The sequence below is a fragment of the Cicer arietinum genome, chromosome 4 (assembly GCF_000331145.2).
Source record: "Cicer arietinum cultivar CDC Frontier isolate Library 1 chromosome 4, Cicar.CDCFrontier_v2.0, whole genome shotgun sequence".
NCBI lineage: Eukaryota > Viridiplantae > Streptophyta > Magnoliopsida > Fabales > Fabaceae > Cicer > Cicer arietinum.
The window spans coordinates 55,247,546-55,260,365 of record NC_021163.2 but is presented as its reverse complement, the minus strand read 5'-3'; the positions used below and the strand labels follow the sequence as shown (position 1 = coordinate 55,260,365).

General features: G+C 32.5%; 2 protein-coding genes across 3 annotated transcripts in view; one reads left to right on the top strand and one right to left on the bottom strand.

Annotated features, from left to right (window-relative positions):
- The window catches only part of LOC101512947 (E3 ubiquitin protein ligase RIE1), a 5,206-nt gene extending 561 nt beyond the window's left edge, over positions 1 to 4,645 (top strand). For both annotated transcript variants that reach the window (XM_073368021.1, XM_073368020.1), the window contains 5 exons: positions 5 to 304; positions 2,022 to 2,141; positions 3,494 to 3,626; positions 3,701 to 3,859; positions 4,158 to 4,645. In XM_073368021.1, the coding sequence (XP_073224122.1) occupies positions 5 to 304; positions 2,022 to 2,141; positions 3,494 to 3,626; positions 3,701 to 3,859; positions 4,158 to 4,319 (874 nt within the window). In that variant the 3' untranslated portion in view covers positions 4,320 to 4,645. The remainder of the gene's footprint in view (positions 1 to 4; positions 305 to 2,021; positions 2,142 to 3,493; positions 3,627 to 3,700; positions 3,860 to 4,157) is intronic.
- Positions 4,646 to 8,206: 3,561 nt separating this feature from the next.
- LOC140920118 (uncharacterized) lies at positions 8,207 to 8,521 on the bottom strand. Its single transcript, XM_073367442.1, has one exon. It carries the CDS (start codon positions 8,519 to 8,521, stop codon positions 8,207 to 8,209), a length of 315 nt encoding a protein of 104 aa, XP_073223543.1.
- Positions 8,522 to 12,820: the final 4,299 nt, after the last annotated feature.

Here is a 12,820-nt window from a genome sequence, read left to right as displayed (position 1 = left end):
AGCGTCGTGCTGACTGGGGATACTCAAAGCCGGTGGTGGCGCTCGACATGTCGTGGAACATGGCCTTCGTTATAGTCTCGGCGGCGATACTGTTATGCACCGTTGACGAGCGTCCGAACACGCCGATCAGGGTTTGGATCATCGGCTACGCGCTGCAGTGTTTCGTTCACGTTGTTCTGGTGTGGCTCGAGTACCACCGCCGTAGCCGGAGGGATTCACGGCGGCGACAGAGAGCTAGTGACGCTGAAACTAGCTCCGACGGAAACGATAGCGACGACGGCGATGAGAACTCGTCTCAGTCCAGGTGAGTTTTATTAGATTTTGTAGAGGTTTGACTTTGTTACTATTTGGAGCTCAACTTATTTTGCATGCTAGGGTTTTTGCATGTATTTAATTTTGTTAATTTTAGATATTAATTCTACATTGCATAAGTCCATTGCAAAAAAATTTCTACATTATAGAAGTACTGTATTGTGATTTTACTTTTAAAAAAAAAAAAGTAAAATCATACAGAACTGAAGATAGCTTGATGTTTTATGAGATTGCTTTCAATGAAGGATGAACAACATAAGATTACAGGAGATTGATTTCATTGACTCTAGTTTTATGTTGCGGATTTATTGAAGAAACTGATGTCATATTAATGTTAATTAAGTTCTTGCAAGATTAGTTGATTGAGATTTTACCTAGATAACTAATAGAGTGTTGCAGCTGTTCATGATTCCCTCCCTAATGAAATATAAGCAAAATTAAACTCTCTTAATTGTGACAAAATATAAGGAAGTCAACTTTTTTCCCTCATATTTAAGGATAGTATACCAAAAATACTCTTATTTAATTTTTTAGATGTGCAGTTTTCCACACGCACTACAGTTTTCTATATGTGCTATGTTGGTGTCTTTATTACGATATGTTTGGATTGGTGATATGGGTGGAATGAAGTGGACTGGAATAGTCTAGTTAGATTTTTAAAAATGGATATCATCGTCTAATTTCATTCCATTTCAGTCAATTCAATTGTACCCTATACCACAAATTCAAACATACCTTAGACTTCATATAACCTAGGATTGAACCCGAGTTCAAATCCTGATTGGAACAATTATTGGCCAGACTTTACTTACTTTGCGGCCAAACTCTGGATTATTAGGGCCCCTTTCCCCTAGAAATCATAGATTTAAAAAAAAAAGGAAAGCATTATGTTATTAAAAAAAAGAATTGAAAGCATTATCGTGTAAGACAACTCTTACACCTGGACCGTGAAAGAAAAACTTGAGAAGAGAAAGTGGACAAAAGAGATAGAAGAGGGAGACTAGAGTGGGGAAACTGCAGCAGAAGGAAAAGTGAACAAAAGTGAGCAAAAAAGTGGAGGAAGGAAGTTTCCGAGGAAGAAAGCCCAAGGTGGTGACGGGAAAATGATTAGTGATGGCTTTAAAGTCGCCGGCAAGCTTGGACGGAGGATGGTTTACTGTTGTCGGAAGCTGGGCTGTCCAGAGGAACTCCAAACAGCGAGCATCATTCATTTCTAATCCTTTATCAGTTATTGGTCTTGAAATCCCTAAAATATCCCCAGCCCCCTCTGGAACGTTTGTTTTAAGGGAAGTTTTGGATTTTTGGGTGTTCAACTCTCTTGTCCCTTTGTTGTGGGTTATGGCTGCACCTTGAAACTGTGACATGGCGTAAAAGTAGCTATCCATGTTTTGCACTGATACAGCAGAGCGTTATTGACAACTGTGATTGGAAATTTGACTATTTTGTAGTTTCATTAAGATTTCAATATATGGAATATTTTTGTTACAGATGCCATACCTCACATTATTCCATGTCCACAGAAAAGGACTATTGTACACTTCAAAAAAGAAAATATCGGTTCCTCTTCTAAATGACCATGCTGCTAATGCATGTTAATCTACCTTAGCTATATGTATAGATATGTGATTTGGCTTATTATTATCTACTTCTTTGGACTGTATCTAGTAATTAAGATTTGTAGACACTTATTTTGGTTTTCTGTATAACAGATTCACAAAGCGATGCGAATCAATAAATACTGGCGTTTCATTCTTTTGGTGGATGGTGGGCTTTTACTGGGTTGTCTCTGGTGGTGACATCCTTCTGCAAGGTGCTCCACGCTTGTACTGGTAAGCTTTTATTTTTAACATTTTAAGAATGATTCTTATAATTTATATATCACTTTTAATTTTTAATAGTATATATCTACCTAAGGTGCTTCAGGTGCCTGAAAATGCATATATGCGTGTATATATTAATATATATGTTGTGCTTTTGGGGGTGTAGCGTATTCATTCGTTTGTTTTGGATAATAGGACGGAGACTCCTTCAACACCCTTTGTTTATAGTAAGATGATACCAACACACTTAATTAAATTATATATATCCTTTTATACTTTTTTTTATTCAGCAAAAAGTTTATTCAAACTAAAATAGGGCACCAGGGATGTTCAAAGTTAAAGTGACTTTACAACATAGGTAGTTAATCCCAACGTTTCCAGGCGAGATCCTGCTGTCCCGGTGCGGTGCAGTGTCTGACTGCGACAACGTGAAACAAGATCCCAGTGAGATCCCGCTATCCCGGCGTAGTTAATCTTAGTGAGATCCCGCTATTATTTCTTCTTTCTCTGTTTTGTTGTTTCAGCTTTCACCTAGGAAGAAGAATGTGATTATGAAGATTATGCTTATCTTTGATTCCTATGCTCGAACATGCATTTGAGTTTTAATATTTAGTTATTTTATTACTGTGTTAAAGACTTCAGTATGGATCATCTTTATTTCCTTAACTTTTGTTGGTACTTCAATGTATGTTTTGACTAAGAGTAAGACTTGTGGATTTTTATTACTAATTATGAATGTTTCAGAGTTTGAATCATTTGTTAATTTTGCATTAAATATAGGTTTATATTGTATTATTCATGTAATTTGTCCAAAAAATAGCAGTTATCCCGCCCATCCCAGAACGCGCTATCTCACTTTTGGGGTTGGCTGCGACGTACTGCTATCTGGGATTAACTACCTAGCAACATATCATCTTTAACTATAATACATTAAATGCAATTCACACAGCAATCAATGAAAACTATATACAATGAAATAGTAAACACGTGATTAAGTATTATTTACTGCTTACTACAACAGAATCTAGAGGATTTTTCAAATTTGTAGCTTTCAAAAGTACCAGGAAGGATTATTTTAATAAAAAATATTTCTAGATCAAAGGCCAATATTGGTGGTTCATTTATAACTGCATTAATATGGTCCTTAGAGTGAAACCCAATCAATCCTTAAAAGAACAAAATCGGTTTCATTAATTGCTATTGAAGGACCAATTTGTTGACCCTAATAAATGGAGAACAAATTTCATACTGAGGACATTTATGGATGACCAAAATGGCCAGTTGCTCTATTTTTTCTATTAATAGATCGTATGAGTTTGCTGATACAATTAAAGGAATAATAATTGTTTTAATCTTTACAGGTTGGCCGTTGTCTTCCTGGCATTTGATGTCTTCTTTGCCATCTTCTGTGTTGTTTTGGCATGCTTGATTGGCATTGCTCTCTGTTGTTGTTTGCCCTGCATCATTGCTATTCTCTATGCAGTTGCAGGACAGGTATGAATAAAGGAACATTTTAGAATGACTGAATGATAACACGAGCACCTTCTAATTGTTCTTATTTTCTATAGGAAGGTGCTTCAGAAGCAGATCTTAGTATACTTCCAAAATACAGATTTCAAATAGTAAGCAATGAGGAAAAGGCTAGTGGTGGAGCTGGATCAATGGTTCCCATAGAAACCACCAGTGGATACTTGGCCAATGAACGAATGCTTTTACCTGAGGATGCGGTATGGTTTCCTGAAACGTATAATTTATTTCACTTTTGTATATTTATTAGTTCTGAGAAATGGAAATCAATGGTTCCCTGATTTTCTATTTTAGTCACTGCACATAAAGATTATTGCTTTAGCTCTGTGTGTCTGTATGCATGTGAACCTGGTCATCCAAAAGGGAATAACTAGTGGATCAAATTTTTGCATCTGACTACTGAAACTACCATGCATACTTCACATAGTAGTTCAGGAATGAACGACCAAAAGAAAAGTAGGGTTTATTTTTATTATTATATGCTGCTTTTCTTTTCAGGAATGCTGTATATGCCTTTGTCCATATGAGGATGGAACAGAGCTCCATACTCTTCCTTGCAACCATCATTTCCATTCTTCTTGCATAGTAAAATGGCTAAAGATGAATGCAACTTGTCCACTTTGTAAGTACAATATTCTCAAGGGAAACGAACAGGTATAACACACTACTCGGTGTTTTCAATGCTGTTGTGTATATGTAGATTTTAAAGACAAGAAATCGAACTTGCTCGGTTTTGATCGTTGTTTTGCTTATGTATTTATGTAGAGAAGATTTAGAGCATTTATTCATGAATAAGTAAGTGATGTTGCCAATTGAGTAAGTATTATTCTGTCCATTGTTATAGTCATTTGAAAGCTGTCCAATTTATGGATCGCAGTAGTTTCTGTAAAATCTGTTGTGTTTTAAAAAGCCACATAAAACATTGAAAAGATGTAGGTTACCTGATTATGTTACCATATAGAACGCTTCCTACGGATTTTTATGTATCTCACTACCCAAACTGTTCAAATTGAAAACTCTTGTTTGTTTAAGATAAAGGATTAAAAGTAGTTTGAAAAAAAAGAAAATGAGATATGCATTGATTGACATGCAACGAGAATCCAATATTGTGCCACATCACCCCCACATTTATCACTCTAACGTTTATGATTGAATTGAATTTAAAATTAGTGATATGACATAGTAAAATAATATTTTTGTTAGATGCTGATGTAAAATTAATTTATATTGATCGGGTATATATCCATTAAACTCGAAAAAAACATTGCCTTTGGAAGTATTTTGATAAATTGAAAATCTATCCATCTCCCTAAGGTACGTTTAAACCATAATCACACTTAAATTCTATTATGTAAAAGACACTGACCTTCTCTTACTTTCACATGCATCCTCTCTTAAAGGTATGTGTGTCATTAATGTTTTAAAATGTCATATACTATATTTAGACCAACTTTAGATATAACATTTCCTACTTGATTGCTTCATTGAAAACGTGTCTATGTTGAACTTCACTCATAGCAGTTATAGAACGAATCTACCTCAATAATGAATATAGCAGAAACAACGATATGAAATTGCATTATGCAACATAAGATTAGTCGTCAAAGAATCACATTTTTCTATTGATGTTTTATTTGCATTCTACCTCAAAGAATCACTCTTCTCAATAATAATCACATTTTTCTTCTATTGATGTATCATTTGGTTAGAGAATCATATTCCTTGATTTTACTATTTTTATGGTAAATAAATGATTTTAAGGAGTTTAACAGAGATCTAACATTAATTTAAATTAGTTTTTGACATCAAACAAAGATTTATTGTTGGCGTTTTACTTGCAATAGAAGTGAAGCCAGAAAAAGGAATAAATGAAAATAAATAATGCGTTATTGTTTATTGAGATGAATATGTTATTTATACATAGCATCTATTACATTGTTTCTAACTACCTTCTACTTAACTAACTAACTAAGTGGATAGTTAGTTAGTTGGTTACATATAATCAACCTAACTTGAATTACACAACACTGAATACGGAGAACGTTCTCTGTATTTCAGTCACAAAACCAAGAACGTTCTTGGTTTCCAACACTTCCCCTTAATTCAAGTTTCTAAGTGATTTTGCACTTAGCAATGTTCTTATCTCTTTAAATCTACTTGTTCTCAAGGCTTTGATCATTAAATCAACCAACTGAACTTCAGTTTGACAATAAATGAACTTCAATTTGCTTTGTACAACTTGATCTCTTAAGAAGTGAAACCTTGTATCAATGTGTTTGCTTCTTTCATGCGACACAAGGTTCGTTGTCAGATTTATTGCTGAGATGTTGTCAATCAGCAAAGGAATTTGCCTGCAAATTTCAATCTTCAGCTCTGTACTCAGCTTCACATGATGATAGTGTTGTCACATACTGCTTCTTTGAATGCTATTGGTGATTTCATGAATTTGAACACATATCCTGAAGTGTTCATTCTATCATTCTTCTTTCCACACCAATCTGAATCTGAATATCCCACTAAGTCTTCATTTTCATGTTTCAAATCTGTTGCAAACATAATGCAATGTCCAATTGTGCCTTGGACATATCTCATGATTTTCTTCACTACCAACCAATGAGAGAGTTTGGGTCTCTCAATGAATATGCTTACCACTCCCAAACTATAGCAGATGTCAGACCTTGTATTGCACAAGTATCTTAGGGAACCAACAACTTGTTTGAATAAGGTTGAATCAGCCAATTCCTCTTCAATTTCTATTTCCAGCTTTGCATTATCTCCATTGGAATGGCTGCAGGGTTGTAATCAGCCATATTGAACCTTCTCAGGAAGTAGCTCAATTTGCTCAAGTCTGTCATTTCGAACTCATTCTTCATGATTTCCTGGAATTCTATAATTGTCTTGTTGTTGCTGCCAGTCACCAATAAGTCATCAACATATAGGCACAACAAGATCATTGCAAATTCTCCATTTAGTGTGGAATGCTTCACACAAACTCCATATTCCAATGTGCATTTGATGAATCTAATGCCAATTAAAAATGAATCAATTCTTTTGTTCCAAGCTCTTGGTGCTTGCTTGAAACTATATAGAGCTTTCCTCTATCTGAGTACTTTATCCTCCTTTCCCTCAATCACAAAACCTGGTGGTTGAGAGACATACACTCTTCTTCCAGCCATCCATTCAGAAATGCAGGTTTCACATCAAGCTGACACATCAGTCAGCCCCTAGCACATGCCAGTGCTATCACAAGCCTGATTGTCTCAATTCTGGCCACTGGAGCAAACACTTTAGAATAGTATATGCATGCTCTTTGTAGGAATCCTTTGGCAACCAATCTAGCTTTGTACTTAGCAATTGTTCCATCTGGATTCAACTTCAACTTGTAGACCCATTTTACTCCAATCTGCTTCTGTTTTGGAGGCAAATTTATCAAGTACCATGTTTGATTCTTCTCAATTGCATCGATCTCTTCCACCATTGCTTTCTTCCAGGGTCTTTTCTTCAATGCCTCTTCAATATTTAAAGGTTCTGCATCAACAAATAAAGCAAAATGTACTAAATCTCCACTGTTGTCAACTTCACTGTCATTGTATACTTCAAATTCTTGTAAATGAGTTGGTGGCTTTTCTGTTCTTTGAGATCTCCTTGATTCTACTCTCTCTTCATCTCTATTTTCACTGGTATGTTGCTCATTTTGTACTTGCAAAGGAATTTGTGATGGTTGGTTTGTGCTGCTAGTTGCTTGCTCCCAGTCCTAGTGTTGGCTACTGGCAATTTGCTTATGTTTCCAGTTTCAACTCTCATGTTCAACAATCTTGACATCCTTACTGACCACCATCGTGCCTCTGATAGGATCATACATTTTGTAGGCATCTGTTGGATGATATCCTACCAAGATCATTGCTTCACTTTTGTCCTGCAACTTTCTTCTCTTCTAGTCTGTACATGTTTAAAACATAAAGCACCAAATATTCTTAAATGCCCCACTGTTGGCTTTCTTCCACTCCAGGTCTCTTTTGGTACCTTTTCATTTTTCTTTGTTGGACATTTATTCAGAATATAGACAACAATTGATGCAGCTTCTCCCCTTCTCTTTTATCATGCTTCTAGTCATGTCTAGAATTGTTTTATTTCTCCTTTCAGCTAGGCCATTGTGTTAAGGTGTGTAGGGAGTTGTTACCTTATGTTCAATTCCATTCTTGACACAAAAATCCTTGAATTCATGTGAAGTATATTTTCCTCCTCCATTTGCCCTTAACACCTTGATGGATTCTCCACTTTGTTTCTCCATTTTAATCTTGAAGTTTTTGAATGTCTCCAATGCTTCATCTTTGGTTTTAATCAAATAAATCCACAACATTCTACTAAATTCATCAACAAAAGTTATGAAATACTTATTACCTCCTAATGATGACACTTCAAATGGTCCACATATGTCACTATGAATCATTCCAAGAACGTTCTTCGCTCTTGCTTGCACTTGTGTTTGAAAGGAATTTCTTGGTTGTTTACCTTCCATACATACTTCACATCTTCTTAACTCCTAGCTATTCTGAGCTTCTGAAGTTAAGATGGCCAAATCTTGAATGCCACAACCAGTTTTCATCAATTGAACTTGTTGCCTTCAAACAGTGAATATCAACAGCTTGTATGTTGATGACAAAGGTTCTGTTCTTTGAAAGAGGAGCCTTGAGTATCATCTTCTTCTGCCTATCATACATTTCTAAGGCATCGTTCTTCATGATCACTTGAAACCCCTTTTGGATCAGCTGTCCAATGCTCAACAAATTGCTTTTCATTCTTGGTACATATAATACATTCTCAATCATTACTGTCTTTCCGTTTCTTCTCTTAATCACCATGTTGCCACCTCCTTCAGCTTCCTAGGTTCTATCATCAGCAAACCTTATTTTACTTCTTCTTGATTTATCAATATCTACCAGCCATTCTTTATGACCTGTCATGTGATTGGAACAACCAATATCAAGAAACTATACCTGGGATGAAGAATGTTCTTCATTTGTGGTAGCCATTAACAAAACTATGTCTGAAAATGGAGAACGTTCTCCATCTGTGGCTGAAAACGGATAACGTTCTCCATTTGTGGTAGCCAATAGTAAGATTGTATCTGAGTATGATGAAGAATATTCTTGAGCAACATATGATTCATCTTCTTCTCTCTTCTTTTGTTTCCCTCATTTGACAGCCCCACATTTATCTGCAAAATGTCTAAACTTCACACAATTGTAACATTGCACCTTCTTCTTGTCAAAGTTCCTTGATTTTCCTTTTGATTTTCCACTCGAATTTCCTCCTTTTGATGAAGATTCAGACTTATTTAAGGTTTCTTGAATTTATTCTTCCTCCATTTCTTTTTCTGTTCTCTTGTTGGCATATGCTACCAATGTCTGGTTCTCAGAATTACACCCACTTCTTTCATCCATTCTCAATTCTCTTGCTTCTAGAGTTCCCTACAACTCTTCAAGAGTCAATGCGAAAATGTCTTTAGATTCTTCAATTGTGCACACAACATAATCGAATCTGGGATGCAATGATCTCAAGATCTTTTCACACAATTTCTGTTAGTCAACTTCTCACCACAACTAGCCATCTGATTTGTGATGCTCCTCAATCTTGAAATCAAATATGAAACATTATCTTGTTTCTCCATTTGCAACAATTCGACCTGTTTCTATAAGGTCTGCAATTTCACTTTCTTGACCTTGGTTCACCAGAATAACATTTCTCCAAAATATCTCATGCTTCTTTTGCACTTTTTGCATCAGAAATTTTGTCAAAGTTGGTTGTGTCAAGGCATTGATGAAGAATGAAGATGGCTTTGCAATCTTTCTTCTTGTTTTCTTTGAATCTTGATCTTTGTTCCTCTGTTGGATTGACTCCCAGATCTTCCAAACATTTCTCTATGATTTTCGACACTTCTTGGAATCCAAACAATGCTCGAATATGCACTCTCCATCTATCCCAATCTTTTCCATCGAAATGTGGCATGTGGACTGGAAAATTTCCATTATTTGCATTTGAACCCATTCTTCACTTCACTTGTGTTTGATCCTCACACTTCACTTGTGTTTACCATCACACTTCACTTGTGTTTTTCACTGGGATCGAAACCTTGCTCTGGATACCACTTGTTGGCGTTTTACTTGCAACAAAAGTGAAAACCTGAAAATGAAAAATGTGTGTTATTGTTTATTGAGATGGATATGCTATTTATACATAACCTATATTACGTTGTTTCTAACTACCTTCTACTTAACTAACTAACTAAGTGGTTAGTTAATTAGTTGGTTACATACAATCAAACTAACTTGAATTACACAAAATTGAATACGGAGAACGTTCTCCGTTTTTCAATCACAAAACTAAAAACTTTATTGGTTTCCAACATTTATCACATTGTCACATAAAATTTAGTTTTTGACATTCACATTGTCACATAAGTTCACTTTATAATCACATTTATAAATATGTTTAAAATATTGATTTTCATTAGAGGTGATGTAATTTATTTTTTTTAAAGGAGAGGTAATGTAAGTTTAAAATTTGTGTATGTGTTTTCGTTGACTTTAATTATTTGACTAAATCTATTAACAACCTCCACAAATAAATGTTTAGTGTGAGATTTTTGAACAATTTAAAATGTATAATTTTTTAAAATAAAATGGTAGATGAATATTTTTTTGTAACATATATATATCTTATTAATCACTCTGTCTAAAAGATATAGTGTCATTTGTCCGTTTTTTTTTATTAGCTAAAGTGTGTTTATATTTATTGAATTTCTATATATACCATTTATTATTATTATTTTAAATAAATCTGTCGCTGAATATTGTTTAAATACAATAAGAAAATTAATAGAAAAACAAAGTAAATAATGGAAAGAAAAAAAATGGTAAAAGGACAACTCAATTGTAGTTTTTAGAAGTTAAACTTTTTTTTTCAAAAAAAAAATCTACAAATGACATTTTTGTAATAAATAAAATAGACTATACCAAAATGATGTATTACTTATATTATTAGTATATTAGAGTACTTTGTTAATCACGAAAATACAATACATTTTCACATATATTAATAAAATATTCTAAATAATTAATAATATAAATTTATAATGTGTCAAAAATATCTATTATTAAGTCCCTGAGTTGTTTTAAAATTTTTAAATAGATCTCAAACTAAAAAAAGTTGTAATTAAATCTATGTACTAATATAACTTTTTTTAATCTGATGTGGAATATGAAATGTTAACTAAGTTTTACATTTGTCCACATAATTTCCACATCCTCGTTATTTTAATTTTGATTTACTAAATCAAACTAAACCTAAAAAATCAGTAACGTAAAACTAAACCCCCGGTCAAGAAAAAACAAAACCCATAAAAAAACCTTTTTACAAAATTTAATTTTTGGGTACTAATAGCACTATTTTAAGAAGTAAACAACATCATACAATCTCTTTTCCTTATGTTCTATTATTATTCCATACAAAATCCAGAAAAAGAAAAAAAGTTGCAGTTCTAATGAAGTTCCACAGCATTACATGAAGAATCGCTATGTCAGATTGAGAACAACTCTTTCAGCGTCCTCGTCGCAGGTCGCAAGTATACATGTTTTAAAGGGAAAAAACATATATACTTCGTTTATTATATAAAATAGTATGAAAAATACATACTATATTTGATGTCAAAATATCAATTTTAATTATGACTGCAAAAATACAAATCAAAAAGAAGAAAACTAGGCAAAAAAAACTTTGTAAAAAAAACTTTAATTATAATTTCAGTCTTTTATTTTTATTAATTCATAAAATTAATATTTTATTTTAAAATAAAAGAATCTTAAACTTTTAAAATAAAGAAATTAATACCATATATCGATGAAAATTAGACACTATGACTATTAAAAAAGAAGCACAATTTTTTAAAATGGGATTAATAACCTTAATTAATTTTTTAAGGTCTAACCACGCTCAAATTTTAAAATTATGATATTACTTTTATAATCTTAAGAGACATTTCTCTCAATGTTTTCATTATCTTATCTCTATCTTATAAATAAACCTACTAACCCTACTTCTCATTATCGTTTTCCTATCTATTCAATAAACCTACTAACCCTATTTCTCTAATTTTATTTTCACGTCTATCACGAGGCACATACTTCTCTTATCTTCTCTTGATTATCTTTGTGAATGAATATAAAACGATTGTGTCAAAAGCAAATTTATAATTTGACATATGATTTTGAGGAAACTTTCACATATAAATTTGATTGAATGTATGGAAATAGATAAATTTTATAAGAAAAAATATTTATGTTAAAAAAATTGAAAAATAAATAATTATTAATTGTGTCAAAGTTGTGAAATAATATAAGTCTATAGGATAACATTGATTTGTGTGGTTTGATCATATATGCTAATTAATTAATATAGATATTGTGGTGTATGTTGTTGTAATTTTAGAAGAATTGTGGTCGTTGAGTTATATTTGTCGAAATGTATGTTTAAGTATATCTGTGCATTTTTTTTTGTTATATGAATTAACTTAACTAAATGACTCACTGCATCTGGTAAATTGGTATGTGTATATATACTAAATCTTATTTTTTTTCATTTCTTTTTAATTATTAAAATGGTACTCTTTTATTAAGCCCAATTTTTAAGATCAAAACATGACCTCCAAAATATTTAAGAGGATTATGGACTATTAAATATATCAATTTTGTTGACTAAAATATAATTCTAATGTCTATTATAACTAAAAAAACGGAGGAAATGATTTATAAACAAATTACAAAAACAATAACTATAATTATAAAATAAAATAAATTTTCCAACATAAATTTCAACTATTTGTATTGTGAATTTTATCTAGAGATATAAAAAAAAATGATCATATGATCATAATAATTTAACAAAAATTAATTAAATTAGTTTGATATTTTTGTATGGGTGTAAATTCAAGTTGAGATAAACCAATAAAATCGAAAATTTGTTGATTTGAAATATAATTTCACGTAATTTTAAAATAGATTGTTTAATATTCAAATCAAATCATTATTTTTTATCAACACTATGTCAATATTGATATATTAAACAATGTATTGTATTTAAATATATTTTAATATATATATATA